This window comes from Zootoca vivipara, chromosome 2 (genome assembly GCF_965207765.1).
Source record: "Zootoca vivipara chromosome 2, rZooViv2.hap1.1, whole genome shotgun sequence".
Classification (NCBI taxonomy): domain Eukaryota; kingdom Metazoa; phylum Chordata; class Lepidosauria; order Squamata; family Lacertidae; genus Zootoca; species Zootoca vivipara.
In genome coordinates, this window is record NC_142584.1 from 16,310,066 (window position 1) to 16,337,961 (window position 27,896).

Consider the following 27,896-nt stretch of genomic DNA (forward strand, 5'->3'; position numbering starts at 1 on the left):
TTTCCAAATTGCACAAAAAGTTTATTTGCATTCATCTAGTTACCGGTACATTTAAACTTGTAGGAGCTAGACTGGATTCAAAGTTTATTTTGGCGAGTTCAGTTCTTTTTCTTCTTCTTCTCCTCCTTAACCAAAACACTTTTCACTCTTAAAAAGAAACACATTAAAAAGACCACAAGAAATCATCATGAAGATAGCGGAATTAATTGGAGCTCGTTTCATAGTTTCTGACAAAAAACCAGAGCTTGTACACATTTCAGTGGTCTCAACAGTACTGCACTTGGACAGAATACAAGAACTCACAAAAAGTGAATATATTAAAGTCAGACACATCAGTTGAAACAAGAAAATAAGACGACAACAAAGACAACTGAGGCATTCAGATGTTCCAGGACCGTCACAGAAAATATTTTCTGTTTTGCTGTTTTGTTTGCATGCTGCTCAGAAGATAAGCGTGTTCTCCTCCTATCCAGGGATTCCAATATTCACATGAGATCTTTGTGTCAACTTCTCCATTCTCTTGCAATGATGCGGAACCGTACAATACTTACAAGAGAGGCACACAACAACCACTTTGTCAGAGCCAGATGCAAATCCTGGAGCCCTGAAGAATTTTGGAAATGTCCCTGGTGTGGGACAATTTTGTAGCCATCCACTAATACTGTGTGGAAGCCAAGCTTCCAACGCCCCACTTTAATCTGAGCATTCACCCCTTCTTGCAAATTGTATACAAGTGCACCCAATTCTAATATATGTAACAGCGCACCAGCAGATCTAGAAGAGGATTACATATTACCTTGGGGAGGAAGCTCCCATCCCCAGAGTACATATCTACTGGTCCGACAAGACAGAATATCCAGATAAAATCTGAAAAAGGCAACATGTTCCATTTTAGTTTTTAAAACACTGATATGAAAAAGAGCAAGTTAGAAAAAGAATAAATTCAATCTTAATATAAGACATTCATAATACAGTGGGACATGCTACAGTAACTGGACAGCAATAATCACAACGGAGATTCTAACATCTTGTTACTTAATACACAAGCTCTACAATCAAATTGCTACCACAGTTCATTGATCCAGATGCTAAAGAACAGCACATTTAAAGCCCAGTTTCGCTACCAAGTCCCTGACCGATGAGACCTATCTAGTTCTTCAAGCTTCCCTCCCTGAAAAGGCCATTTGGGTGTGTGATGAACCACTAACTATTAATACTCAAAAGTTTATAAACCGTTAATAGGATAAGTTTTAGAAAATGAGAGAAAGAGCAAGGTATTTGCTTCCCACAGTCTTCCACGGGGAGTCATTTGCCTGAACTTGAAATCCCGAACACACTTGTTAGGGAGAAAACCCCATTGAACACAATGAGATTTACTCCCAGGTTAATATGCACACGGATTGCTCTGTAAGCCTCATTATTTAAGCACCAGTCTCTTAGGCACCTCCCAAAATAACCAACGCTTTACGAGTAATTTCAATTTTTTTACTGTTAATTGCTAACCACCTGTATTACGAGAGCAAATTATTTCCAGAGTGCTTTCACATAAACACATGCATCTATGTCTAGAAATGGCACTGTGGGATGGGTTTTTGTGTATTAGTTAGCACTATTTGTCTTTTTAATAAATCCAAATAAAATAATTAAATTAACTGTGGAGGGTAGCAGGTTTTTAGGTAAGAGCTTGGCAGAGCCAATTTTGAAATTTCATAATGATCATTCACACACTTTTAATAAAAAGCTTTGGAAGAGGTATATAAGGTCAGGACAGTATGTGGAATGTAGTTGTTTTCTTGCAAAGTTTCACTGCAGCTGCAACTGCACAACAGCAGCTGCATATACTTTTAAAATTATTTTTAAAAAACATTTATATATAAAAAGTCGTATCAGTACAAGTGGTGGGCGGAGGAAGCTTAAACTTATCTCTCCATGATTTGCGTTTTATTAAATTGTTTGTGAAAAAGTGGTAGAAAGCAACTTAAAAAAAAGACTTAAGTATTTGCTGTTGCATCAACTTCCTCAATTCAAAAGTCATTTCAAAAAGTTTATGCAGTTTAAAAACCGAAGAAATTAAACCCATTAAATACATCTTTAAAAAAAGAAAAAGAATTTGTAAACATCAGGCCACCAACCATTTTTTACACTGTTTCCCCTGTTAATGTAGAATGGACTATTAATAATGCAGCATGGTGTTTTAAACCACAAACCAAAGTTAGGCATGCTTACACCCAATTGGCTTAAGTGCACTAAACTTTGTGTGCTGGATGGAGTGCAGCTTCTGCTTACCGACAGCAGATGCAATACAAAAGGGAAATGCTTCTGTGGAAACCCCAGCTGAAATTAATGGGCCTTGTACAGTGATTTTGCGCTATTCCCATTCACTCCAATAGGGGCTTCCACAGGACAAATGCTTGTGGGGACTGTGTGCCCAGCACTTGATATATGAACAGCGATTCAAGGACACATTTTTTGTCACTTCAGTTTCACAGTAAATGTGTTTGAAAAACTATCAAAGTCAGTGCATTCCCCCCCTGCAATATTTCCCCCACTTTCCCAGAATTTCTTTTTTTTTTACCCAAGTAATACTGAGTCGGAGGCATAGTGCAGCTCGAAGGTGTGCGTGTCTTGTGTATTTAATATCATAAGTGACGGATGATTTCTGCAGGACTTTTGTAAAGGTACTTCCAGATAGCGTAGTAATGAACTGCAGCAGCCGTGGCGACAAACAGATGCCAGATGGCGTGGGCAAATGGAATTATCCCATCGCTCTTGAAGAAGATCACTCCCATACAATAAATTAAGCCTCCCCAGGCAAGTTCTTGAAGTCCATCGGTGTTGTTCTGTGGATTAATAAAGGTGGGTTTTAAAAAGCACTTTTTGTGAAAGAATGAGGCTGGTCATAACATTCTACTCCCCCTACTGAGTGGTACAGTAGTATCACGCCTGTTGAGACTGTATACACAGACAAGCATTAGCTGTCAAACTATTAAGGAGTGTTAGAACAGAGTTGTTCCTGCAGGTTCAGGTGGAGTTGCCATGTAGTCCTGCATCCCGTTCCCACGGCAGCCGGCAAAAGACTTCTGGAAAGGCTACAAGCAGGGCTTGAACACAACAGCTTATCCCGCTATACCAGCAAACTGGTATTTCCTGGCATGCGGGCTTTGAACATGCAGGTTACATTTAGCTATCATGGCCTTTAGAAAAATTCCAGAAGAACTGGTCTTACCCACTTTTAAAACCCATCTAATCCAGGAACCATCATCTCACTTAGCAGTAGAAAATTCCACAAATGAATCCTGCACTGTGTAAAGTAATTTTGTTTGACTCTCCTAAATCTATTGCAAATTTCACTGGGTGACTCAAAGTCGTAATGCAGTGGAGATAGAAGCACCACTTTATCCAGTATCCACTGTATTAATTGAGGCTTATAAAGACTATTATGTTGTTCCTTGTCTTTGTTCTCTCTTCCTTCCCCCAAACCACGCCAAGATAATAAGATTCTATTGCTTTAACATTTTCTCTAAAAGGTGTGCCAACATTCTGACAGTGTTGTTGCCTTCATGCATCTTTTCCAACCTAGATATAAGATAAGATATCTTTATTGTCATTGTCCTCTTGCGGGAACAACGAAATTACTCGGTTGCTACATCCACTCAGATAAAGCATTCCGCATAATCCAAAATTACAAAACCTAATTAAAAACAGTAAATATAATACAAATAACAAGTAAAATAAGATGACTTCAAAGTCCAGGCTTTCCATTTAAGGCCAAAATCACTCTAGAGAAGAAACTGTTCCTGAGATGGCTCGTTCTTGCCTGCATAGTTCTATACCTCCATCCCGATGGCAGGAGCTGAAACAAATGGTGACCAGGGTGCGTTGGATCTCTTGATAAGTCTAGTGCTTTTCTATGGCACCTGGTGGTATAGATTTGTTCTAAGGTGGAGAGTGAGCAGCCAATAATGCTCTCTGCTGTTTTAATATACAGCAAAAAATATGCCCTTTTATATAGGGTAACCAGAGCAGTAGATAGTATTCAAAGTGCAGCTACATCAAAACTGTAGAGAAAGGCACTGCAATATTGGCAATTTCATCTTCTATTTTCTTACTAATCCCACTTGACACATAATTGTCAGCATAGACTCAGTTGCACTCACCATTAAACTATCTACCACTGTACCAAGACTCTTTTTCTGGGGAATCACAGTCAACTCAGATTGTATCAGTGCATATGCAAAGTTGAGATATATTGCTCTAATCTGTACCTTTAGTTATATCAAATATCACCTGCCAATTGGTTGACCATTCACTCAGGTTGAAGAGACCAAGTGTCAACTCTTCACATGCAAACATCTTTTCTATATCTATCTCTATTGCACCAGTTTGCTACCCTTCTTGGCTGCAGTTCCAGAAACATCTATTCTTAATCACATCCTTCTTATCCCAAGGCTTATAAGCCGAGCCAAACTGAAACCATTTCCAAAACGGTAGCTGTGTTAGTCCAAATAATATTCCGTACACAAATGTAATGGCAGTTTAATTGAATGGATATGCGAAAGTGAAATTAATTGCATCCACTTTGCGTATCTGACCAACTAAGAGTAATTTATCAATACACTGCTTAAAAGCCAATGAAAAAACATTGCACAATGCTCCATCAAACAAGAAACCATTTCAATCTGCTAAGAGCACAAGAGTGGCCTTGCTGGTTTATCTAGGCTCTAGCAGTACAGTCATACCTTGGTTGTCGAACGCCCTAGAACGCGTATGTTCTGGCTCCCAAACGCTGCAAACCCAGAAATGATTGTTCCAGTTTGCAAACGTTATTTTGGAACCCGAACGCCTGACGGGGCTTCTGCAGCTTCCGAATGGCTGCCGGAGCTTCCTGCAGCCAATCAAAAGCTGCAATTTGGTTTTCAAACATTTTGGAAGACTTCCAGAACGGATTCCGTTCGACTTCCAAGGTATGACCGTATATCCCAAATTCCATTGCCTTTACTGACAATACTGCATATGTAGGCCAACACTGTTAATCTATCAACATTTTGATGGTGCCATATATAATCATTCTATGTTAAACAGGATGCCTTAAGTTGGTGCCTGCTTCACTGGAGGATATATTTGCCAGCAGTGGTGGAATGGAGCCATGGTGTTATCCTCCCTACACCAATGTTGCTGTAGCTTACCTAGGAGGGTCTAGGGCAAGGTTGGGGCTGCATGAATGCGCCCACATCTGATTGGTTCTGCCAGGGCATCCATGCGACCCCAACCTCACTGCTGCTAGTTGGCTCCATCCAGGTAAATTGCAGAGATACTGGGGTTGGGATGGCAGCTCCACTTCCACCACAGTGGGTGCTGCTACTGGTGTTGTTTTTAGAGTTTTTTTAAAAAAAAATGGAGGGGAAAAGAAAAGGTTAGGCAACAGAAACACAGCAAAGATCTAAATCAGGGACGTCCAACTTCCAAGAGACTGCGATCTACTCACAGTATTAAAAAACACTTGCAGTGATCTGCCCATTGTCATTGGAGGATGGACCAGAGTTGTTGAGCTTTTTTTTGGGAAGGCCAAAGCTGTTTTTTTGGGGGGGAGAGATCAACCTGGGATGTGGCAATCTACCTGGGGCACCCCCATGATCTACCAGAAGTATTAATAATAGCTCCTAAGATTTAGATTTTAAAATTTAGCAAGCATACTTACCATGGAGGTCACGACTAGAGCAGGAGAAAAGCCCATTGCTAGGTAGAAGAAGAGCTCCACAATTTTATACCTACAAAAATAAAGTAAGTCTACAACCAAGCAAAAGAAACATGCATTCCTACCTAAAAAAGACAGTAGTTCTCACTTGCATACATTTATCTCTCTCAGCAATAAATTGCCAATTTTAGTGGCACATCTTTTGTTATACCCTCTACTGCATTGGGCTTCCACAGAATGGAAACAATTTTTTGGGTTCAGCATTCCATTATCTGGAAAAACAAATGTCTAACACATATCGAAAAGGAAGGCTTTATCCTTTGAGGGCCCAGTGTGTCCCTGCATCGGAAAGATATCCTCCAGAGAAAACAGATCTTTCGAGCAGCCGAAAGAAAAAAAGCTGGGAGATGGGACGAGGCAATTTGGGTGATGTGGAAAGGAGCAGGGGCATAGTTAAAAGAATCTGCTTTCCTCTTGTTGATGTGGCTAAAATTTTTACACCTATTAATCTTGCTAGAAAATGATAAATATCAAATATCAGAAGCAGACAGTCTGTCTCCACTCGGTGGAATGGAAGATGGATTGCACCCAGAGTTTCTATTTCTTTGATAGAAATCCAGGTTCTTTTCACCCACTCATATTGAATTATTTATCAAAAAGAAATCTCACAAGTGAAAGGGAGTAATTTTCTACACTCTAGTGATGTGCCTGGTGCCAGCATGTAATAAGACTGCCTGGCTATTAATTCAGTCTGTGTTTCTCAAAAGAGATAAGAGAATACACTTATGTTAAAATTGTTTTGTTTTTCTTTAAATTAAAATAAGCAAGATGACTACAGTATCTGTTCCAATTTTTCTTACATGGAAACACCACGTATAAAATGAATACACAAAGAAGAGGTGTCACTCTAAATGTAGAATGTTCCTTCACAAGTCACGATACCCTTCCATTTATGTATTTTTGCTATTTTCAAAATCGTAAGTTAAATACACATATTAGAGTTCTGTGCCGACAACGTTTTAACCATGGTTCAGAAATCAGAAGCAAACTTATGGGGATAAGGGTTCCAGTCCTTCTCTCTTCTACCCTGCTTCAACACTATGCCTGATCATTGTTAAACTCAGTTAACCATGTCCTACCTCCACTTATGGGAATGCTGGATTTCCAGCTCACAACGTTGGCCTTAACTTGAACTGGTCCCAGTATCAAAAACCAGGACTAATATTTACATCTGCACAGACTCCAGGTCTACATCAATTCAAATACAAGTTACAATGTTGTCTTACTTCTCATGGTAGAGAAACACATAAGTGGCTCCACCAGCAGCCATCAACCAGATAAACCATCGCATATGGGAGGCCAAAGGTCCAAGCTCACGAAGATTTAACCTAAAAAAAAATATTAAGGTGACAAATGAAATGCAGAACTGATGGCAGATCAAATCAAAGACAATTTTCCACATGAAGATATAACGAAAGGCTTGAAACTACTCAGACAGTGAGATACTCATTTCTACAACATACAATTGATGAAGTTATTTTTTTCGAATTACGGTAGTTCAGTAAATTTAAAATCTTGATGTGTGCAAAGATGCTATCTATGGAATTTTTACATTTTACAGCAAATATTTCATTTTAACCATCAGCTTGACAGCAAACAATAGTTTTTATTTTTTTACTCTTGACACTTGAGGTGGCTTACAACAACTTTAAAGAATTTACTAATTAAAGAATTTAAAACAACTTTAAAGAATTTACTGCAACCATTATGCCCTCAGATATCCCACTGGTGCCTCTCCTGCACCCCAGTTTCTAGGTGTTTTTGTCCCTTTTGGGCTTGTTTGCTGGGTTGCTCTTTTTTGCGGCCGGGGGGGGGGGGGATACTGCCTGCTTTTTGTTTAGTTTTATTTGCTGTGGAGTGTCATAGGCTTTTTGTTTGTGTGGTGGCAGGGTTGGGTCCTGAGTATTGCCAGTTTTTCTTGTGTGAAACGGGTAATTTGTGGTGCCCACAACAATTGCTTTGATTTTCAAATGTGCCCCAGGCCCCAAAAGGCTGGGTCCCCCTACTGTAAGAAATACAAGTGAGTAACTCCCCACATGATATAAATCCTATTAAGATCACTGGTGTTTTGGGAGAGCAGAACTGAAAAGCAATATCAATTACTATAGTCATATATGAAACATCCTGGCCCCTGTACATATGCAACACACTGTTTTCCATGCAGTTACCAAGAATGCGGTTGATGACTAAGGAGAAGCCTCCTTATGTATGCACGTTGTCCTTGATGGATCAGACCAGCTTTGTCAAAAATGCAAAGCCCTTATTTATTAAATGGAAAAAGGATTTCACTGCCCTGCTTCTAACTCTTAGCAGATTAGGCCATGAGCAATTAGTCAACCAATCGATTAAGTGGAAGCTGTCACAGATAATATGCCATCACCATTTCGTCCTATCGGTAAGTATACATTTTTAATCCTTACCATGGTGCATAGGATGCTGCAATGAAGATATAGATCATCACTCTGTCACACATATGAAAGCAGTGCTCCATTGTCCTAAATGGAAAGGCAAACAAGGGAACAGATCACTTAAAAAAAATCGGTATGTTACTAGAAACATTACCCATTATGAAACATTATTCTAAAAAAATCTAAAAGCAGGATGGTAGGAACGCCATAGAGTTCCATTTCTCAGGAACAGGTAGCCCTAAATCTTAGTTTTACTGAAGGTATTTTGCTGTTCACCTAAGGCTAAAGAAGCCAATCCCAATCCCAATATATCACATGACAGATATGTAGGTAGATACTGTAGATAAGTCAGACAGACAGACAAACAAACAAACAGACAGACAGACACTTAGAAAGTCAGGGAACCCTGTGCAAATACAGTTTGAAGAAGTACAAAAACAATGTGTGGGAGAGGAAGGAAGGGATGCACTACCTGCTGCTGCATTACCTGTGCTGAAGCAGCACAGGTAGTGCATCCCTTCCTTCCTTCCTCTCCTGTACCTGTGCAGCAGATTGGATACAGATGCCTTAAATAAATGTTTTATGGTCTGTGGCTAGACTGTAAAAGTAGCAGCACAACGACAAATCTTTTCCATCTTGTGTATTTCACTATTCTACTCTGAAACTTTATACACGTAACATTTTTAAGACCAATAATGCAATGGAATGGAATCCTCAAGCAGGAAAACTCTTATTACCCAGAGTGACTACAGTAAATCATTCCAACCTCCTTCGGACACGGAGGGTTTTATCCAATACCAGAGGCGGCATTCCATTCCTGCAACAAGACTTCTTCTCCCTGTGTGCCCTTCTCCTCTGCTCCAACTCTCTGGAGTAGTTTTTGAGGGTGCACGCAGGGCTGCAAGGGGTGGGAGAGGAAGTTCGGCTGCCCAAGCAGATGTCTGTTGCATGAGCAGAACGGCAGTGATGGGTGCAACACGGATAAACCACAACCTAAATTAGAAGCAGCAAGTTGTGTGCAAAGCAGCAGGAATGAACCCCAAATGAATACTTGATTTATACCTTAAATGACTCTTTTTCCAGGAAATTATATGAAACACTGTGGAAACGATGAACAGTGCACAGAGACCAATCCCATACATCCATGCTGTTATCTTTTCCCATCGATCATCAGAGAGCCTATGGAGCAGGGCACTACCCACAATGGCTGGAACAATGAGAAACTAGAAAAACAACAAAACATGTTTATTTGCTAGTCTACCAATCCTCACTTAACATTCTACTTGCTATGCCTAGGCCTCAATCACCTACTATCTACCCTTTGCTTCAAAGAGGAGTAAAAAGAAACAGTGGTTTTTATAAGTTGTCCATTATACCCAGGTTTGTTACAATTGAAAAGACATTGTTATTTCTGTCTTTATCATGGAAAAGAGAGACATCTCTACATCAGAGACATCAGTAAGACTTTTCAGAATTTGCTTAGGCTGAAGGTCACAGAACTGCTGTGTCACCCATCCAGCCCATCCCAACGCTGTGCCAAAATGTCAGATGGTATATTGTATCTAGGATTAAAATATGCTGAAAGTAACACTTTGTTAAAGTTAACTGTGCAAGCAAAAACCTCAAAGTGCTTAGAGATGGACTAACACAAATACAGACACACTGATGTATAAATAATGTCCTGATTTACTCCCCGTTCTTTAAAACACTCAAACAGCAACTTGTTATACAAGTCAACCTCAATGCTACTTCCAAGGTTAACAGCAGCTGCAGCAATTCAAATTTCAAAATAATGAAAGCTACTAAAATAGGAAGTGGAAATGGAGAAACTGCATGACTGGGATAAGGAAGGCCAGTGCCCTTCAAGTTGCAGATTTTACAGAAGACATTTATATTATGAAACCAGGGTTCTTCTTCTGCTATCCCTTTGTGTTTCATTTTAATCAGAAGCCTTTTCAATAATCAAAGAAAATTTTCTAGCCTTATTACTGAAGGCTGGAATTTTTACAAGTTCTCCAGACAAACCTACTCACTCATTAGGTACTTAAATTGTTTCTACTTTTTTAAATTACAGCTAGGAATTTATTCTAAGGAAAATTATGAACCAAGGCTTGACCCTTAGAAATACCACCAAGTTTTCAGTTTAAGAGGGAGCTTGGAAAGTAATGATGGATGCGGTGTTAAAAGTCTGAGCTACAAATCAGGAAGTCCTCGTCTCAATTTCTCCTCTACTGTGAACTTGGTTTACGAACTTAATCCGTTCCAGAAGTCCGTTCTTAAACCAAGGCGTGCTTTCCCACAGCAGCAGGGGACTCAATTTACACTCAACAGGAAGCGGAACATGTTCTGCTTCCAAGGAACAGTTCACAAACCAAAACACCTACTTCCGGGTTTGCAGCGTTCATAATCCAAGCTGTTTATAAACTAAGCTGTTCTTAAACTAAGGTACCACTGTATTTGCATTTTACTGATGTCTGTGGCTCACTGGAAACTATTGACAAACATAATCAAGGCTGTATTATGAATAAACCACACATTTCACCATGAGCTGGCAAAGAATGAATCAATGCTACTAAACAAAACACAAAACAAAACAAAACACAAAACTCAGACAAAGTAGATACAACAATCAAAAGACAGAGTTCTTTCTGGCAATAATTTAATCATTACCTTTATCCTGAAAGCAGAATGAACTAGAACTTTTAAATAGCATACCGCAAAACATAAGCAAAAATCTATGGCAGTGTTTCTCAACCTTTTTTGGGCAAAGGCACACTTGTTTCATGAAAAAAATCATGAGGCACACCACCATTAGAAAATGTTTTAAAAAATTAACTCTGTGCCTATATTGACTATATATAAAGTAATTCTCCCACGGCACACCAGGCAACATCTCGCGGCACACTAGTGTGCCGCGGAACAGTGGTTGAGAAACACTGATCTATGGTATGTTGTGTGCAACAATTAAAGCAGCCTAGTTTGAAACATTAATCAGAGTTTTGTTCAGCAGAAAGCCTGGAGAGAAATAAATAATTCCATTTTAGGGATTGGATAGGAAAGCTTTATAAGAATTTGTGCTTTTTCTTTTTTAGGCCACAGATTACTAACAGTATGCATGGGCTGCAAGACTAGTAAATATTTTGTTTGTGGGACAATACCTTAGGCAGCCTTAGAAGTCACTTTGAGATGGAACATATGCTTCAATTTAAAACACTGCTGCTGTCTTATTTTTTAAAGAGTGTCAAAACATTTTTGAAATAAATCTCTCTAGATCCTCCAAAGTGGGAGAAAAATCTTTAAGCAATTATTAGTTTAGGGAAAGTAGATCCTCATGAGGCTTTAGCGAACTGTTGATTCCTAAACATGGAGCAGAATGGGAAAAGATTGTACTGTATGTGTTATGTATGAGTGAGTGAATGAATGAATGAATGAGCAATAAATGGAATGCGTGGACTCTGCTGTTGTATGAGTGATCGCCAAAGAAGAAGAAGACCAGAAGATTTACTTATTGCAGCAGTCTCAACTGTATTAACGTCAGTTCAGCAGTATTAGCCTGTATTCAAACTATGAATAAAACAAAATCTTACACAGATGGGAAATAAAATTACTTTTGTTTGTGCTGCCAATAGATCAATTTACTTACCGCATGAGTGTAACAGTTAGCAGCATGCTCATAGCAGGTAGGTTTGTAACGGCTATTTGCTGGAGCTGGGTGGTTCATGAATCTGTTGAGACAAGCAAGGCATACAGCTGATGCAAACTTAAAAGGCTGTAGAAGAACAAGCTCAGAATGCTCAGCAATAGCAGTTTGTGACCTAGACCAAGGTTAACTTGGAGGTGAAGAAATGTAATGCATCATTTGGAAGCATTGTGCTCCACACTTTTTCCTACAGTACAAAAGGCAGCAGTATTTTCTTTACTCGTGACAAGAAAAGCAAGTCAGATTTTGTCATCAAGGGACCTACTTCTCAATTAGCTGCCTACGTGAATTACGAATAAAATTAAAATCTCATCATACACATCACATCCTCCAGCCACAGGCATCATATAAAGTTTTTGTAAGCCCTAGGACTTCAACGGACTACCACAAGCCTTTATTTATTCATATACCACCATGGACTTATTTTGGTTTACAAAAATGGAATGGATGAAAGAGAACAATGACTAAATGCAGTTGCAGATACTTTATCTTAGTTTCCACAAATGGGGAGGAGAGAGACACATACAGAGGTGTTCTTCTCACAAGCATATGAGAAACTGGTTTCATCTGTTGTCTTGGTATCACACCACCAACAAACGCTTTTACAGTTACCAGTAACTTTTATTACCAGCATACAACTGGGCCAAACACACCAATTGTCCAATTGTCAACTGACTTTCAGCAAGTGCTGGAAACCTACAGATACTTTTGAAACTACTAAGCAGGTCATTCTGTTTTTATGAATCCAATAAGGATACTTTAAAAAGTAACACCCCAAATGATAAAATTAAGAAATTATGTGTGGCACTTACAACACCACGATGATCAGGATACATTGAAGCTCTCATACCATAACTTTCCTTTTTTTAAAAAAATTGCACAACTCTGAAAGTATTTATCAAACAAAGTGCTCCAACAGTGTTTTTGCTCAGTCTGGTTTTATGACTTCTGCTGCCACCATTAGGGCTGGAAGAAAGACCTGCTTCCTGTTGCAAGGCCCATTTCCACCTGGCCTAGGGGGCAGGGCCCAGACTCACCCTGAATACCTAAAGGGCTTCTGGGAGGCCGGAGGGACATTGCTGGAACAACTCTTGGGTTGGGGCAACTGGCTAAAACATTTTAAGTGGTTCTAATTTTGGGTCCTCTGTTTGTTTTTGTTGGGTTGGTTAAATGATTAGTTGGGGTTGGCAGATATTTTAATTTGGGCATAACTGTAAGCTGTTTATTATTGTTGTTGTTACTATTGATTTATTGGTTTGCTTGTTGCTTGTATGTGACATTTTGTTTTTTACTGCTAGAGATTTTGTTGTGTTTTTATATTATGTTGTAAGCCACCCAGAAAGGCTGGGGAAACCCACCCAGATGGGCAGGGTATAAATTTTAAAAATATATTATTATTATTATTAATTATTATTATTATTATTATTATTAGACAAACTGGAGTAGTCCGGCAAGATTACCCCACAGCAACCATAGTGAAGTGCAGTGTTTAAGAGACCTCACTTGCTCCTAGCCCCTTTTTTCATGTTAACATGTAATTTATAACTATCTCCTGAACATACACACTAACTTTAATTCTAATATATCACTCACCAGTGCATATATTACGTTATGATCTTAAAATCTATTTTGTTTTATTCATGGTCCCTTTCAAAAATAGACATAGGATAAAACTATGGTTTGTACACAAAATGTAGAAAGCTGTCCTGATATGCACACCAGCTTCCATTCTGATGTTTTCAATCTTCAAGGGAGATGCCACATTGAACATTCAATATAGTGCCCTTCAAAACCTGTACAAGGGTTGAGATCTGAAACTGAAATACCCAACTTGTTTCGGATGTATGCAGCCCATTCCATTCCACTCCTGCAAAATTCCATGGAGTTAAAGGTAAAGGTACCCCTGACCATTAGGTCCAGTTGTGACCTACTCTGGGGTTGCGGCGCTCATCTCGCGTTATTGGCTGAGGGAGCTGGCGTACAGCTTCCAGGTCATGTGGCCAGCATGTCAAAGCTGCTTCCGGCGAACCAGAGCAGCACACGGAAACGCCGTTTACCTTCCCGCTGTAGCAGTACCTATTTATCTACTTGACTACTTGCAACTGTGCAAATAAGCAAACAGACTAGTTAAACCCCAAAGCCTCACTTTACATGGACTACTGGAAAGTACATCTTGCTTAACCCAATGGGATTTATCTCAAATAAATACACTGAGGCTCATGTAGAAGGTTTGTAGACTGAAATTGTACAAATGTTTCTAACTACAGACTTCAGTATTGCTGCCTGTCCTACTGTGGCTATGCAAATACCATTTGCTATGAACAGGAATAACTTTGCATCTGAATATAAAATTTTATGCAGATCTCTCCATTGTTTCTAGGTTATCTTTTTTCTGTTTCTCGGTGCCCCTGTCTGCATAATATGCAAATACTATTTTCCTACCTTACTGGGTGACCAAATAATTACAAGCTTCATAATACATACTACAGTAGTTGCATATACTAGTAAGCCAAAGTCTATATATCTTTATTTACTCCCAAAACATGCATAAAATTTTGTGCTAATCTCTATAAACAACTATGGTGCTAGTAAATGGATAGCTGTTTGCACTAAAGTTGTTTGCTTTCAAAAATTATATTGTCACAGTGTGGATAATAAAATTATATTGTCACAGTGTGGATAATACACACCAGACTGTTTTAGACCATCTGAAATCTGCAGTTATATCAGCAGAGGACCACATAATCAATCTAGCAGTTGACAGTTTGGCAACAAAACTCATATGGCTGCAAACAACAACAATTATAAAAAAAAACTATCATCTTACCTCCAAATAAGCATTTAGAGGACTGTGCATTAAGTCCCATTGCATTTAGTAGGGCTTGCTCCCTAGCTAATGTGTTTAGGACCACAGCCTTAACAAATAATTTGTTTCATTTATTTAAAGAAACTCTGAACTTTGTGGAGACAGACAATATCCTGTTTCCACTCATAACAATAGTTTGTTTTGAAAAGCTGCCGTATATACACTTTATTTTTTGAAAGACAGTCTCTGCCCACAGGCTCACCATCTAAGAGAGACACACACAAAAAAATCTATAAGTAACACACAAAAGAAATGGGGAAATGGGTATTCATACAAGTTCTTTTATGCTGCGCTAGTAAAGTCACATACAGGAGTTTATATAACACATTGCTCAGTGTGCATGCTAAAAAGAAAGGAGTCAATTTTTAAATAGCCTTGGAAGCAAAGGGAAGATCTGGTTTTGCTAAATTGCTTTTTGTAACAGCTTCAGGTTGTGAGGGCAATATCAACTGTGCTATATACTTAGCCTGCTACTTCTTAATTTGGAAAGCTGATGAGGAAAAAAAAGAATCTAATGGCCTAAATACATAGCATCTTATATATCAGGAATTTATTCTCCAGGCTACACCCAGCTGCCAAAAGCCTCATCTGACGATACAGAGGGCTCATTCAGACTTGCACTTGTCCCGTGCACAGGTCTGAAAGGTTTTTGCCCTGGAAAACCTACTCTTTAGTGATAAATCTGGGCAACTGTCAATCTGGAGAAAACCCGATTGGTGTATGCTCCAATTTAGCAGTAAAAATCTGGTTTTCGCGGGAGAAAGTGGATGTCTGGATGAGCCCATACTAAGGGGTCTTCATTCTGCAAATATGGCCCCAGACACAGGTATTAAATTACACATGCTCAGGCTTCTACAGTTCTGTCAATGCCACTCTTACCATGGCAAGTGTGACGCTGCCCACTGGCAAGTGTGATGAGTGATCACGCTTACTCCCAACTTTGAAGTGCCTCTCAAGACCACACCACACCCAGGTCACACCCCTGCTCCAGTCACACCCCCTATGCTTCACCCTCTCCTTGAGTGCTCTTCCTGACTGAAAGTGTCCTTGAACTCAGGCAACGCCTCTTCCTTGCTTGGATGGGGGATACAACAGGCTATGCAGGTGTGTTGTAGAAAACAAGCCGATTGTGAAATGGTAAATTTACATTCACTACTTTGTTCACTTGTGCATCTGGCCACACCCAGCACTGGCGAATGTGGCCCTCAGGTAGAAAAATATTCCCCACTCTAAGCTACTTTATCTTCCATTTCCCTCCTTTGTGATTAATATTCTTTGTGGGGGTCAAAACATTGGAAGAATGTCAGTGTTTTATCCATTGCCACACCACCACCAATATTTTTGCTGCCACATAGGTACAGCTGTTCAAAGACGTCTTTGGCTGTGCGGACTGAATAACTCAGGGGTCCCCAAACTAAGGCCCGGGGGCCAGATGCAGCCCAATCGCCTTCTAAATCCAGCCTGCAGACGGTCTGGGAATCAGCATGTTTTTACATGAGTAGAATGTGTCCTTTTATTTAAAATGCATCTCTGGGTTATTTGTGGGGCCTGCCTGGTGTTTTTACATGAGTAGAATGTGTGCTTTTATTTAAAATGCATCTCTGGGTTATTTGTGGGGCATAAGAATTCATTCATATTTTTTTCAAAATATAGTCTGGCCCCCCACAAGGTCTGAGGGACAGTGAACCAGCCCCCTGCTGAAAAAGTTTGCTGACTCCTGGAATAACTCAATATTGCAGCCTGGCAACATCTGTCAGAAGGCATATCTTTCCCCTTACAGATCCAAACATGTCTTCTTTAAACCTATAAACGTATGGATTAGTGTCTGCCTATCTTTAAAACGGGCAATAATTACTAGATAGAAATATAGTATTTTTATTTCTATTTTTCTAGGTCAATGTTCAGAGGTTAGATTAGTTAACCTCTGATAGCTATTCTGCCTTGCAATTCAAAGTACAAATCTCAGTTGCCCTTGTGTCCAGCTGTATGGATAACTGAAAAAGATTGGAAAGCTCTTATCATAACTTGGTGCCCAAGTTGTGTTATGAGCTTTTTGAGGTATTATGGCTAAAGTGTGCCAGTTGTGTTGGTAAAAGCTTCTAGCAGGTACTGCAGCCAACAACATTGAAGAACCACTTAGTTTCCTCCAAGGCTGATACAAAGAAAATTAATATTGGCCCCAAGAATTTGGGTGCTGGAGCATATATACAGGCAATGACCATGTCTGGGTGAGGCAGTGGCAAAACAGACTTATGAATGCTCCACCAACATGTGTGGAGGTCAGGAAAATAACCTCCATGCAAAATGGTTGTTGCCTGTACCTGGAAGGTGATTCTGGCTTTAGCCAAAAACATTCTGACGAAGAGTCAAATTCAATGTTACTTATACATGAGAGTAGACCCGTTGAATTCAATAGGCATGACTCACTTAACTCCATTGATTTCAATGAATCTACTCTTCAGTAGAACTTATTTGGCTGTATCAGAAAGCGAAATGATATAGATCAAATAAAAACTGCCATACCTCTTTACCCGAGCCCAAATTTTAACAATACGTATGCCTACTTGATCATAGTCAACAGTTCCAGGGTCATACAGGTATAGAGGAATGGTCTGTTCAAAGTAAGAATGAAAAGCTGGGAAACCAAGAGGAAAGAGGCAGCCAATGCTTCAGCATGTCTCATGTGCAAAACAGATGGAGGCAAGCTTATCAATATAGGGATGAACCTTGTACAAAACTGGCTCAATGATTAAACTACACCTCCCTCCTTCCCCATGCGTCTATTATTCCTTTCGATTCCTTTAAAAAAATGAAATATATGTATTTCTCAAGCACTGAAGTAGCAATACTGTGCAAATGGAAAAGATAAATATCATAAACATCTAAATTCCAGATATTAGCCTCTTTATGCAATACAAACATTCCTACTAACATCTTAATTCCATTTCTGAACCAATACATTGCTGGACAGAAATGACCTAATTTGAGCAAGAATCTATTTCTGCCCCTTTTTAATGATTTCCAAATTGTTTTTACATTCTTTGCTGCCCCTCTTTCCCAGTTCTAGATTGTAACATAGTCAAAACAAACAGATGAATCCTGTCTCACTGCAGAGTCAGTCATTCAAAAGAGAGAGGAGAAAAATGCTGAAAATCCTCTGTAACAGCCATACGTGAAAGAGAAGCATAGTTCAACCAACATGAGTATGACAAACACCGGATATATGAACTTTCACCCACTTCCAGAAGATGGAAAAACATCATCTTTCACTGTGATATATTTCCTTTCTAAAAGCAGAGCAGTATACTGTACTGTACTCACCTCTTCTCTGTCATCAGATGCCTACCCACCTTTTGAAGAGAGAAAATTGTGCAAACAAGACTTCTACGTACTTGCATATAAAGTTTTAAGAGCCTAGAAAACAACAGCAATGTGCAGTACTGAATACCCACATTCTCTGAAAATCCCAAAACCCTAGCTCTTATTCTCAAAAAGTTTATCTTAACTCTGTTTGCTTTACCTTTATGGTAAAGCGGTAGGGGGTGTCATGACACAGATGAACAGGAAAATACAGAATCACAGGAATAATTGGAGAGAAGCAAGAGCGTGAAATTAGTGCGTGGGGTTGAATTTCAGGTGTCTTTCATACCCAACCTTGGGCCAGGAACACTTGCCTCCCTAAGATCATGTAGTCCTAACATTCTCAGGAAGAATGTACTATAACTCTGAGCAAACATTAGTTGAATATGACCCAATAGGTCAAGGCAAGTGTTATATTTGGGGTAAATGTGTTGTTGCTTCACGGGATTAATCTTGGAGCTGACTTCTCTCTGGTCAGATGCATGAAAACAACCTTCCTGCTTAGCTCGTACAAGAACAATGCATGTTACTACAGTAACCTGCAGGAATTCACAATCAAATTCCACTGGCTCTTGCAAGTAAGTATGTGAGATGTTTTTTCCCCTCTAGAAAATAAAAGAATTATGTCAGAGCATCCCCACATTAAGAATATGATTTTAAGTGTGACTTTCTGAACAGTGTAATATGGGGAGGAACCCTGGGAGAGTTAAAAGGATCTGTACCCCATCCATGAAGGTACGACAGGAACATGAAGGAGATGCAAAATGAAGCAGAAAATTCACTACATTATAAACTAGAATAAGATGTCCCTTAAGGAAAATTTAGCTGAAAAGCAGCTCATTTCCCAAAGAACAGCTCTACAGTTCCTGCAAAACTTTCAACCCTTTCCACACCATCTTGGAGAAGTCGTATTTGAATCACCCAATTCCACTGTTCTCTCTCACTATTGATTTTGACACAGCACAGGTATTCCCAAACCTATTTGTACTCAGACAGTCCTATTCAGCTGCTCTTTTGCACAAACACTGTTATGAGAATGTTATATAGAGGGAGACCAAAGCACTTTGAAAGACAAGCAACATCAAATCCGTATCAACTACAGAACTTCCTGATTTCTTGAGAATAAGCCAAGGCCCTCATGGGTGTCCAAGTGTCAAAGAAATAGGAAACAAAGGATTGCATGCTACACCTCTTACTTCACATCAACCAAAGGAAACGTCCAGCACCCCCCCCCCCCGGTGCCACATAGACACATTACTTCATTCATAGCACTCAGTTTTAACTCATTCATAATATTTACCACCACTCAATTCTGTTGTCGCAATCTCTCCACCACCCGCACAACAACACTTTGCTTTGTTTAGGCAAGGTCTACTCTGTGTGGAATAAAGATCTGTGACATTATCACGACAGGCTAAGGGATACAAGAGCCAACTCCAAGAGGCCAAGGTTCCTTTGCCACCACCCAAAAATATTTGAGGGCCCCCCTCCTAAAAGTTGACATTGCCATTCAATGCCACTGAATTGCCATTGAGCATTGCCATTCAAATGATGTGTAGGAGCAGGGACCGAGCAATGGGAGCTCACCCCGTCGTGGGGATTCGAACCGCTGACCTTCTGATTGGCAAGCCCTAGGCTCTGTGGTTTAACTCACAGATAAACTAACCTAGGCGACAGCATCTTGGGGTTCTGCAAAAGCACCAGGGCAGCCTCTCCACATGCATGCATGAAAAACGTGAGAAACTGTGGGGGTGAGAGGTGTGTAGAAGAGGGTTCAATAGACTAGACTTGCAGGCATGGACAAACTTGGCCCTCCAGATGTTTTGGGACTACAATTCCCATCATCCCTGACCACTGGTCCTCTAGGGATGGGAGTTGTAATCCCAAAACATATGGAGAACAGAGTTAGGTCATGCCTGGCACTAGAGGCTAGGAAGGTGGGTTTAACACCCCATGTTAGAAGGGGGGATGGGTTATCTTATCTGCACTAAGTGATCTGGATGCCCGTGCAAAAGAGAGCAGACGATCGCCCGGGGGGGGGGTTGCGAATCCCCAAGAGTGGGCGGAGTTTCCCCGGGCGAGATCAAAGTCTTTGGAGGGAAAATCCACTGGAAGAACCCTAAGCGGAGAGAGAAAAATATCATGCCGGGAGAGAACCCTCAATATATCCCAAGAACTAAAACCTGTCGCTCGCACACATAAGCCCAGGCGCGCGCGCGCCTCACCTCCTGAATTTCTCCTGGAGGCGCCGCATGGGGGTCCAGCGCAGCCGCCTCACGTCGAGCCAGGCGAGCTGGGGGTCGGCACGGGGGGCTCCCGGCGGCTCCTGAGGCGGCGAGGGCCGGAGTCCGGGCCCTCATTGGCTTGCGGAGGTAGCTGGAGGAGGCGAAGCGAGGCGAGGCGAAGCCAGGCCCGGGGCTGCCGCCGCCGCCGCTGCTTCCGCCGTTGCCTTGGGGGTCGCGCGCGGAGTCGACAGAAGCAGCCGGCCGGCCGCGGGGCTCCCGCTTTTTAAAGCGGCGCCGTCGGCTCTCGCGCCGCGCGCTCCGGCCCTCGGCTCGGGCCCGCCCCCCGCGCGCCCCTGTGTCAGTTCAGTCGGGTGCCGAGGCCGTGTCGGGAAGCCCCGCCCACGCCCGACCGCCGGAGACGTCGATTGGTTGGGAAGGAAGAAGAGGGTGGGGGGAGAGGGAGGGAAGCGGCGGGAGAACAATGGGCGGTTGGCGGGGAGCGCGCGCGCGGTGGGCGGGGAAAGGCAGGCGGCGGGTGGTGAGGTAAAAAGGAGGGTGGTTCGATTTGAACGCGGTTTAGAAGAGGGGGCGAGGATGAGTCACGGCAGCGGCTACCTCTCCTCTCAAAGGGGAATCCTCCTCAGAAAGCGAAGGAGGCTGCCGGAGTTTATTTTCACCCATTTTTCTAGAAGAAAAACTCAGGACTCCAAAGTTGTTGAGCTCTTTCTTTCTTTTTTAAAGGAAGCCGTTCAGTTGCTGCTTCTTTTTTAGGCAATCGACCTCTACATCAGAATCAGAATAATCTTTTTCATTATTATTATTTAACTTTTATGAAACAAACATTACATACAAAAAAACAAAACAAAAACCCCACAAACTAATCTTACATTGGATATTTCTAGACTTGAGACAGGTATTACAGTATACATAATCAAGTTGTCAAGCATCTAGAATGTAAGATATAAAAAATAAAAAGAGAGAGAAAAGAAGGGAAAAAATGCACGACGATAAAACCGAAAAATTAACAAAACAAACTACCTATCAAACAAAAAGCCGTACAGTATTTAGTTAATTCAAACCAGTACCAGGGTATAATCAGAAGAATCTTTGCATCAGCCACTAGCCATAGGAATAAAATAAAAATGTACTGAAGATAGGTTAAAAACATGACTAGAAAATACATTTGGGGGGTTTGTTTACAACCGTCATCAAATAATAGATCTTACTCTAATCGCCTCCCCGCTAAAAAAAACCTTGCAGTTTTTACCTGATCATCTTGATCTGATAATAGAAAGCACAGTAGCAATGATTGAGCACTCCTCAAATCTTTATAAAGAGGGCAAGCCAGAAGGACACAAGCCACTGAGTCAATACTGCCATCTTCACAGGGACCTCAACATCCCAGACACTGTTGCCTATTTTCCAAAAGTTCCCCCGGACGCCGGCTAAATCACGGACGTGTCCAGAAAATTTGGGGTGTTTGGCAACCCCCTTGGGGGCTTGTTGCATTCCCTTCCAATGAAAAGAGGGACATCTTCTTCCATAATAATAATAATAATAATAATAATAATAATAATGGAAAACAGGCTTTGTTTCACCTGTGTCAAAGACCCAGTTTGGCACCCTAATAATAATAATAATAATACCCTGCCCATCTGACTGGGTTGCCCTAGCCACTCTGAACGGCTTCCAACATAATAAACATTTTCCCTATACAGTAGTGCCTCGCTTAACGAATGCCCTGCTTAACGAAATTTCCGCTTAACGAAAGGTTTTTTCTAGTGGAGGTTGCTTCACTAGACGAATTCGTTTTATGAAAAATTCGTCTAGCGAATCGCGGTTTCCCATAGGAATGCATTGAAATTCAATTAATGCGTTCCTATGGGCAAAAAAAAAATTTCAAAAAAAATTCAATGCATTCCTATGGGATTCGCTAGACGAATTTTTCGTTATAAGAAAAGAGCCGTGGAACGAATTAAATTCGTCTAGCGAGGCACCACTGTATAGGCCTACCTTCCCATATCTTCTAAAGTTACTTCTGTAAAGTTACTTATCTCCTTGGTTCAGGGACTGGAGAACTGCTATCCCCTCCAACATTTCTCTGATTAAAATAGGGACATCCTAAGGAAAAGCGGGACATTCCGGGATCAAATCAGAAACTGGGACGGCTTCTCTAAATCCGGGACAGGCTCTGGAAAATAGGGTCTTCTTGGAGGGAGCTGTGCTTTTCTGACCTTCCATGGTTGAAAATGGGGACAGTTCTTGAGGACAGCCTCAAGTCTTGTTGACCCAAACACAAAGAAGCACCTCTAAAGACCCCCCCCCCCCGAAAAGAAAGAACTATTAATTCCAAAAGAGGTGTCTCTCAAGGGCCTTTCTGTGCAATCCTGTTCTCGCCCCACTCAGCGCACCTCCCTCAAGAGAGATGCTCTGCTGGTAATTCTCACATTGGGTGCTTGAAGAAAAAGAGAACGGTGTGTTGCAAGACACTTGCTCTTCTCCACAGAAGAGGCTGCCCTGTGCTTTTCTGCATGAACTGCTGTTCTGGACCTTCAGCCTCTGCTGGAAGCCGGTGGTTTCGGCATGCTATTGGGTTGTTTGACTTGGAGATGAAGCAGGACCACAAACTGGCTTCAGTATTGCATCTCTGCATGAGTTGCTGGTCTGGGCTTGCCTCTTTTCAATTAGGATTGATGCTTAGACACTCACAGCTGTCGCTGACATGGGAGACACAGCATTATACCATTGCTGAACACCTTTCTCTGCCTATCTGTAACAATTTAGAATGACTAAGCTGACCCGACTTGTGAAATAGGTGTGTTGGTAAACTGACCATAGAACATTGCCAAGTTTTCCCTTTTCTCGCGAGGAAGCCTATTCAGCATAAGGGAAAATCCCTTTTAAAAAGGGATAACTTGGCAGCTATGCCATAGAAGTTCTTTTGAGCCTCTGCTGAAGAAGAGGTCACAGAATTGCAGCCTAGAATTGCAGGCCGAAGGAGAAAGAGGTAGGGGTTTAGGATGCTCGTCAACTGGCAGGTCAGGTGCTGCAGAAGCTGTGGTCTCTACCACCAGCCAGAAGACTAATAGATGTTCTTTCAGTTGCATGAGAGTCACTGATTTGCAAACATTTGGAAGGATGTTTGAAAGAACTGGCAGCATGAGGAGAACCCAGTTGCATGGATCTTTATCATATAACTGGGACGTGGGTGGCGCTGTGGGTTAAACCACTGTGCCACTTGGGCTTGCCGATTGAAAGGTCAGTGGTTCGAATCCCTGTGACGGGGTAAGCTCCCGTTGTTCGGTCCCAGCTCCTGCCAACCTAGCAGCTTGAAAGCACACAGTACAAGTAGATAAGTAGGTACTGCTCTGGCGGGAAGGTAAACGGCGTTTCTGTGCGCTGCTCTGGTTTCACCAGAAGCGGCTTAGTCATGCTGGCCACATGACCTGGAAAAACTGTCTGTGGAAGCGGACAAGCGCCAGCTCCCTCGGCCTGTAAAGCGAGATGAGCGCCACAACCCCAGAGTCTTTCGTGACTGGACTTAATTGTCAGGGGTCCCTTTACCTTTACCTTTATCATATAACTAACATCCTTCACTGTTTCCATTATGGCTGAAAGACCCATGGAATCAAACACTGCCCTCTTAGCTGAGTCATTTAAACATTCAGTTGTGAGGGAGCTGCTCTGCGATTGTTAGCCAAAGTAGCAACTTCTAATCATGTTTTATGCGTCACTACTATTGTTTTGAAATACATTTATTTCTCTTTTCCTCTTAATTTATTTTCCATGTGAGCTAAATACAGTTCATTTTTTCCTGTACATAGCCTTGCAGTTGAAACCAAGCAGAAGTGTCCTTTCAAAGAAAAAGAATTACCAGGCTGGCAAGCAAACTGAATTTCCGTCAAATGACTGCGGAAAGATAGCACCCCCTGCTTGGCCCTTTGTGTGTAACTCAGGCTTAAAAACAAAGGCAGTATTCAAAGCACATCTATTGCAGCTGGACCTAAAGAAGTAACAAAGATGGGGGGAAGTTTTGTTATCAAAGAGGTGTTATGGGCAAGAACAATGCAAGAAGAAAAAAGGGATTGCGTTGAAAAAGGCAAGCAATAGCAAAATGATAGCAAAGAGGGAAATGATTAGGAAAACATCATGAGTTTTTGTTGTCAATCCGCATTGTTGCCAAGCACCCCAAAAGTATAGATCAGAATAACATCCTTTAAGTCTGCAGTTTAAAAAACAAATAGGAGCACTCAGATGTATTCAAGCCAGGTTGCGCCACATTCCTAAAGCCACAGTTCATCTTGTCCCATTATTTTGACAAGGACTGACAGCTTGATTGTATGAATATGAGACTGGCAAAGGAGTACTGCTGTGCCAGTCACAGAAGCAGTGCAAACTAACACTGATTCAAACATTACATTTTTAGGTACACGCCTAAGCTTTAAGTGTACCGTGTTTCTCATATTATAAGACATGTCTTATATTTATTTTTTCCTCAAAAAAACACACTATGGCTTATTTTCAAGGGATGTCTTATTTTTTTCCTCCTCCTCCTGCTGCGGCCGGCATTGCTGCTGTGCCTATCACTATGTCTTATTTTCGGGGTATGGCTTATATTCCTTGAATGCTTAAAAATCCTGCTATGGCTTATTTTATGGGTATGTCTTAAAATATGAGAAACAGGGTACATCTACAAAATATAGTACACATGAGACAAATGTGTTTGGGAAACACAAATCACAGTGCAAGTGAGGCAAGATTGGCTGCAGATCCCTTTCTCGGGGTAGAACTAGACACCATGAGGATAGCTATATCTGTGCCTAGTTCTTGTTCACCTAAAGAAAAAAGAAAAGAAATTCCCTGTCTAATAAGATCCCATTAAATTGTGGGGTTCACTCAGACCCTATTCCAGGCTTCCTCAAACTCAGCCCTCCAGATGTTTTGAGACTACAATTCCCATCATCCCTGGACCCTGACCACTTGTCCTGCTAGCTAGGGATCATGGGAGTTGTAGGCCAAAAACACCTGGAGGGCCGAGTTTGAGGAAGCCTGCCCTATTCCATTTCACTGGCTCCCACTAGCAGGGGCAAGGAAACTCACAGCATGCTGTCGCATTGTGCAGAAAGTTGGACCAGATGTTTGGGGGACAGGGTATAGGTATGCCACTTTTGGCTGTAACCTGGATTCTACCTACCATTCAGTGGACCTGCTGCCAAATAAAGCATAGAACATCCTTCATCATCTACTAGACATCTTTCAAGATAATAATGCCCATTTAGACCGCAAAGACCTCATAACCCACCTACTTTCAGCAACCAGAAATGTCATAACCAGACATTGGAGAGACCTGTCAGGAGTAAGCCTGAACCAATGGTACCAAGTAGTATGGGAAACAGCCTTACTAGAAAAACTAACCAACAAGCTGAAACTGGCATGGGGACAAATAGAAGAGGATGCCTTCACCCTGGTATGGTTCCCCTTTATCACACACACAGCCCATCAAGATAATGACAAAAATTTACCGCCAGCGTACAAATCAGTATGGCTAACCTGACCCCAAAATACCCAGCCACCCCACTCACACATGAAAACAAAGACCATCATAGCCAACCACAAATGAACAACCACACCCTTGGCCAACCCAAATCTCTCTCACCATCAAAAGAACACAAGCGAATAAAGGAGTACCAACACAAACAAAGCTGACATCAAGCCCTATATATGACATATATTAAGCAAAACAGAAACAATTGTCACCTACTCCCACCCCCATCCACCCTCCCACCCCCCATCTACCTCGTTTTCCCTCTTTCTTCTTAGTGTCTTAATAAATGAAACTGATTTGCAAAAATGATACATGTTAAAATATGAGAGACACTGCACACACCTTTGTAATTCAAGAAACCTTTAATAAAAAAAATATATTTTTTAAAAAAGAACATCCTTCATCATCACTGGTATGGGTCAAGTACTAGCATGTCATCCTCACTACTTTTCTATTGCAGGAACATAAAGGGTCAAGCTCCAGAGTCAACCAATAACAAACAAACATACATACAAACAAACAAACAATGAAGTCATACTCAAAGTAGACTCATAGAAATTAATGGGTTGTTCATTATATATAACCTATATTTATATCAGTGGCTTACAACAAAATATATTCAAAAATCATAATATATAAATAACTCTTGAATGTGTTTAATATGGCAATCTCTTCTAATCTCCGGCTGCTGCTATTATGTTCCAGGCTTTTCCTTCTAAGGGGAGGTTATAGTAGACAGTGTAAGTGGGAAGATTTAAGTGCAAGAAATGCCAGTTTGAATGGTCTGTTGAATATAACCCATGCTATCTCTTCCTGGTCTATTTCTTTTCTAGGTACCGTATTTAAATATTTGGATTACACCAAAAATCAAAAAGCACAAACTGAATAACAGACCCATATACCCATTGGATTGCCATTTTCCTCCTGAATAGTGTGGTAACATGGTGTATATATAATCATAGGTGGCGCCTTCTGAAGGCTATTTTGTAAATTTAGGGAGCTGCCATTAAAAACTAAACTTGCATCATTCCTGGTAGAGACTCAAATTACAAAATGCAACTTCTCATCACTGCCAATATCTGTTCCAGCATCAACTCACCAGGGTGAATTGAACAAGCACAGATTATTTTCTTAGAAGAAGTAGAAGACTCCAGTGTTGTCATTTTAATCTCTGATGTACAAAGGTTTCCTCTGCAGCAGCCCCCTACCCTCAGGAGATTCACAGTCACTTTGAATTATATGTGCATATTGTTCATTTTGAGAGACAGAAACCTAGCAGAGCGACAGGTCAGAAACGAGGTGCTTGCAGTTCTTCTAACAGCTGCCTTTTCAATCTTCATTTTATAACCAAATCAAATCCTTCATATCACAGATTGCTCAAGCCAAATGACAAGAATCTCAAACATGAAGAAAAAGGACATACTTCAGAGCTCCCAGTGCTGAGAGCCAACACTACATGGTACAGTAAGTGTTAAGGTTAGTACTAGCAGTGAGTAAGTCCCTGCACAGAAACATTTGATAACAATATAGATCTGCAAATTCATGCAGAAGCCCCAGTGATGCTGTCATAATGACCACACACATTCCATGGCTCAACCGAAACACGGGTCAACTGAAATCAGTCGGACATAAAATTGTGCATAAGAAATTTACAAGTCTCGGAGCAAACATTGGGATGGGGTGGAGAATGGAAGCAAGATCAGTCAGCTTTTGATGTAGCAGATGTTGAGTGCTAGTTTCAGTAAGCACAGCATGGAACTGCTGCTGCTAAATTCGGAGGCAGATGTGCTCTGTTACCTGCTAGTTGAGACTTGTTGCCCTGAGAATACAGTACTCACTTTTCTGGGTTTTTTGTAGTCTCAAATGAATCCTTGTTGGTCAAAGATTTCCTTTTTTTGCCCCATGAGGTGTTGGACATTTTTTAACACCAAAGTCCTCCTAAGTACAGTAACAGAAGTGTAATCAGACAGGAATCCTGGCTTCCTCCTGGTGTATGTTGATTTCGTTTGTTCAGTCCTCTTGAAGAGTGAGAATGAA

The 27,896-nt window shown here is 41.1% G+C and overlaps 1 protein-coding gene across 4 annotated transcripts; it reads right to left on the reverse strand.

Moving 5' to 3' along the window:
- Window positions 1–27,896, reverse strand: MMD (monocyte to macrophage differentiation associated). Of its 4 annotated transcripts, none has more exons than XR_015947955.1 (8): window positions 27,698–27,875; window positions 11,807–11,888; window positions 9,226–9,386; window positions 8,176–8,250; window positions 6,982–7,083; window positions 5,699–5,768; window positions 5,187–5,358; window positions 1–2,840 (listed from the first exon to the last, which is right to left on the reverse strand). XR_015947955.1 is itself a non-coding variant. In XM_060272005.2 (7 exons), the coding sequence occupies exons 1-7, from the start codon at window positions 27,775–27,777 to the stop codon at window positions 2,640–2,642; spliced, it is 771 nt and encodes a 256-aa protein (XP_060127988.1). In that variant the 5' UTR covers window positions 27,778–27,896; the 3' UTR covers window positions 1–2,639. The 4 variants fall into 4 exon arrangements, 2 of the variants coding, with proteins under 2 accessions (XP_060127988.1, XP_060127989.1); XR_015947956.1 differs by lacking the exon at window positions 27,698–27,875 and adding an exon at window positions 20,315–20,554; XM_060272005.2 differs by lacking the exon at window positions 5,187–5,358 and having other exon boundaries at window positions 27,698–27,896.

Coding starts and splice junctions, on each gene's coding strand:
- MMD (XM_060272005.2), bottom strand. CDS start 27,777: ATGTCCAACACCTCATGGGGCAAAAAAAGGAAATCTTTGACCAACAAG. Junction 8,251..9,225: donor TGGAAAAAGAGTCATTTAAG/GTATAAATCAAG, acceptor CTTTCCATTTAG/GACAATGGAGCACTGCTTTC. Junction 5,769..6,981: donor GTGTTTCTCTACCATGAGAA/GTAAGACAACAT, acceptor TTATTTTTGTAG/GTATAAAATTGTGGAGCTCT.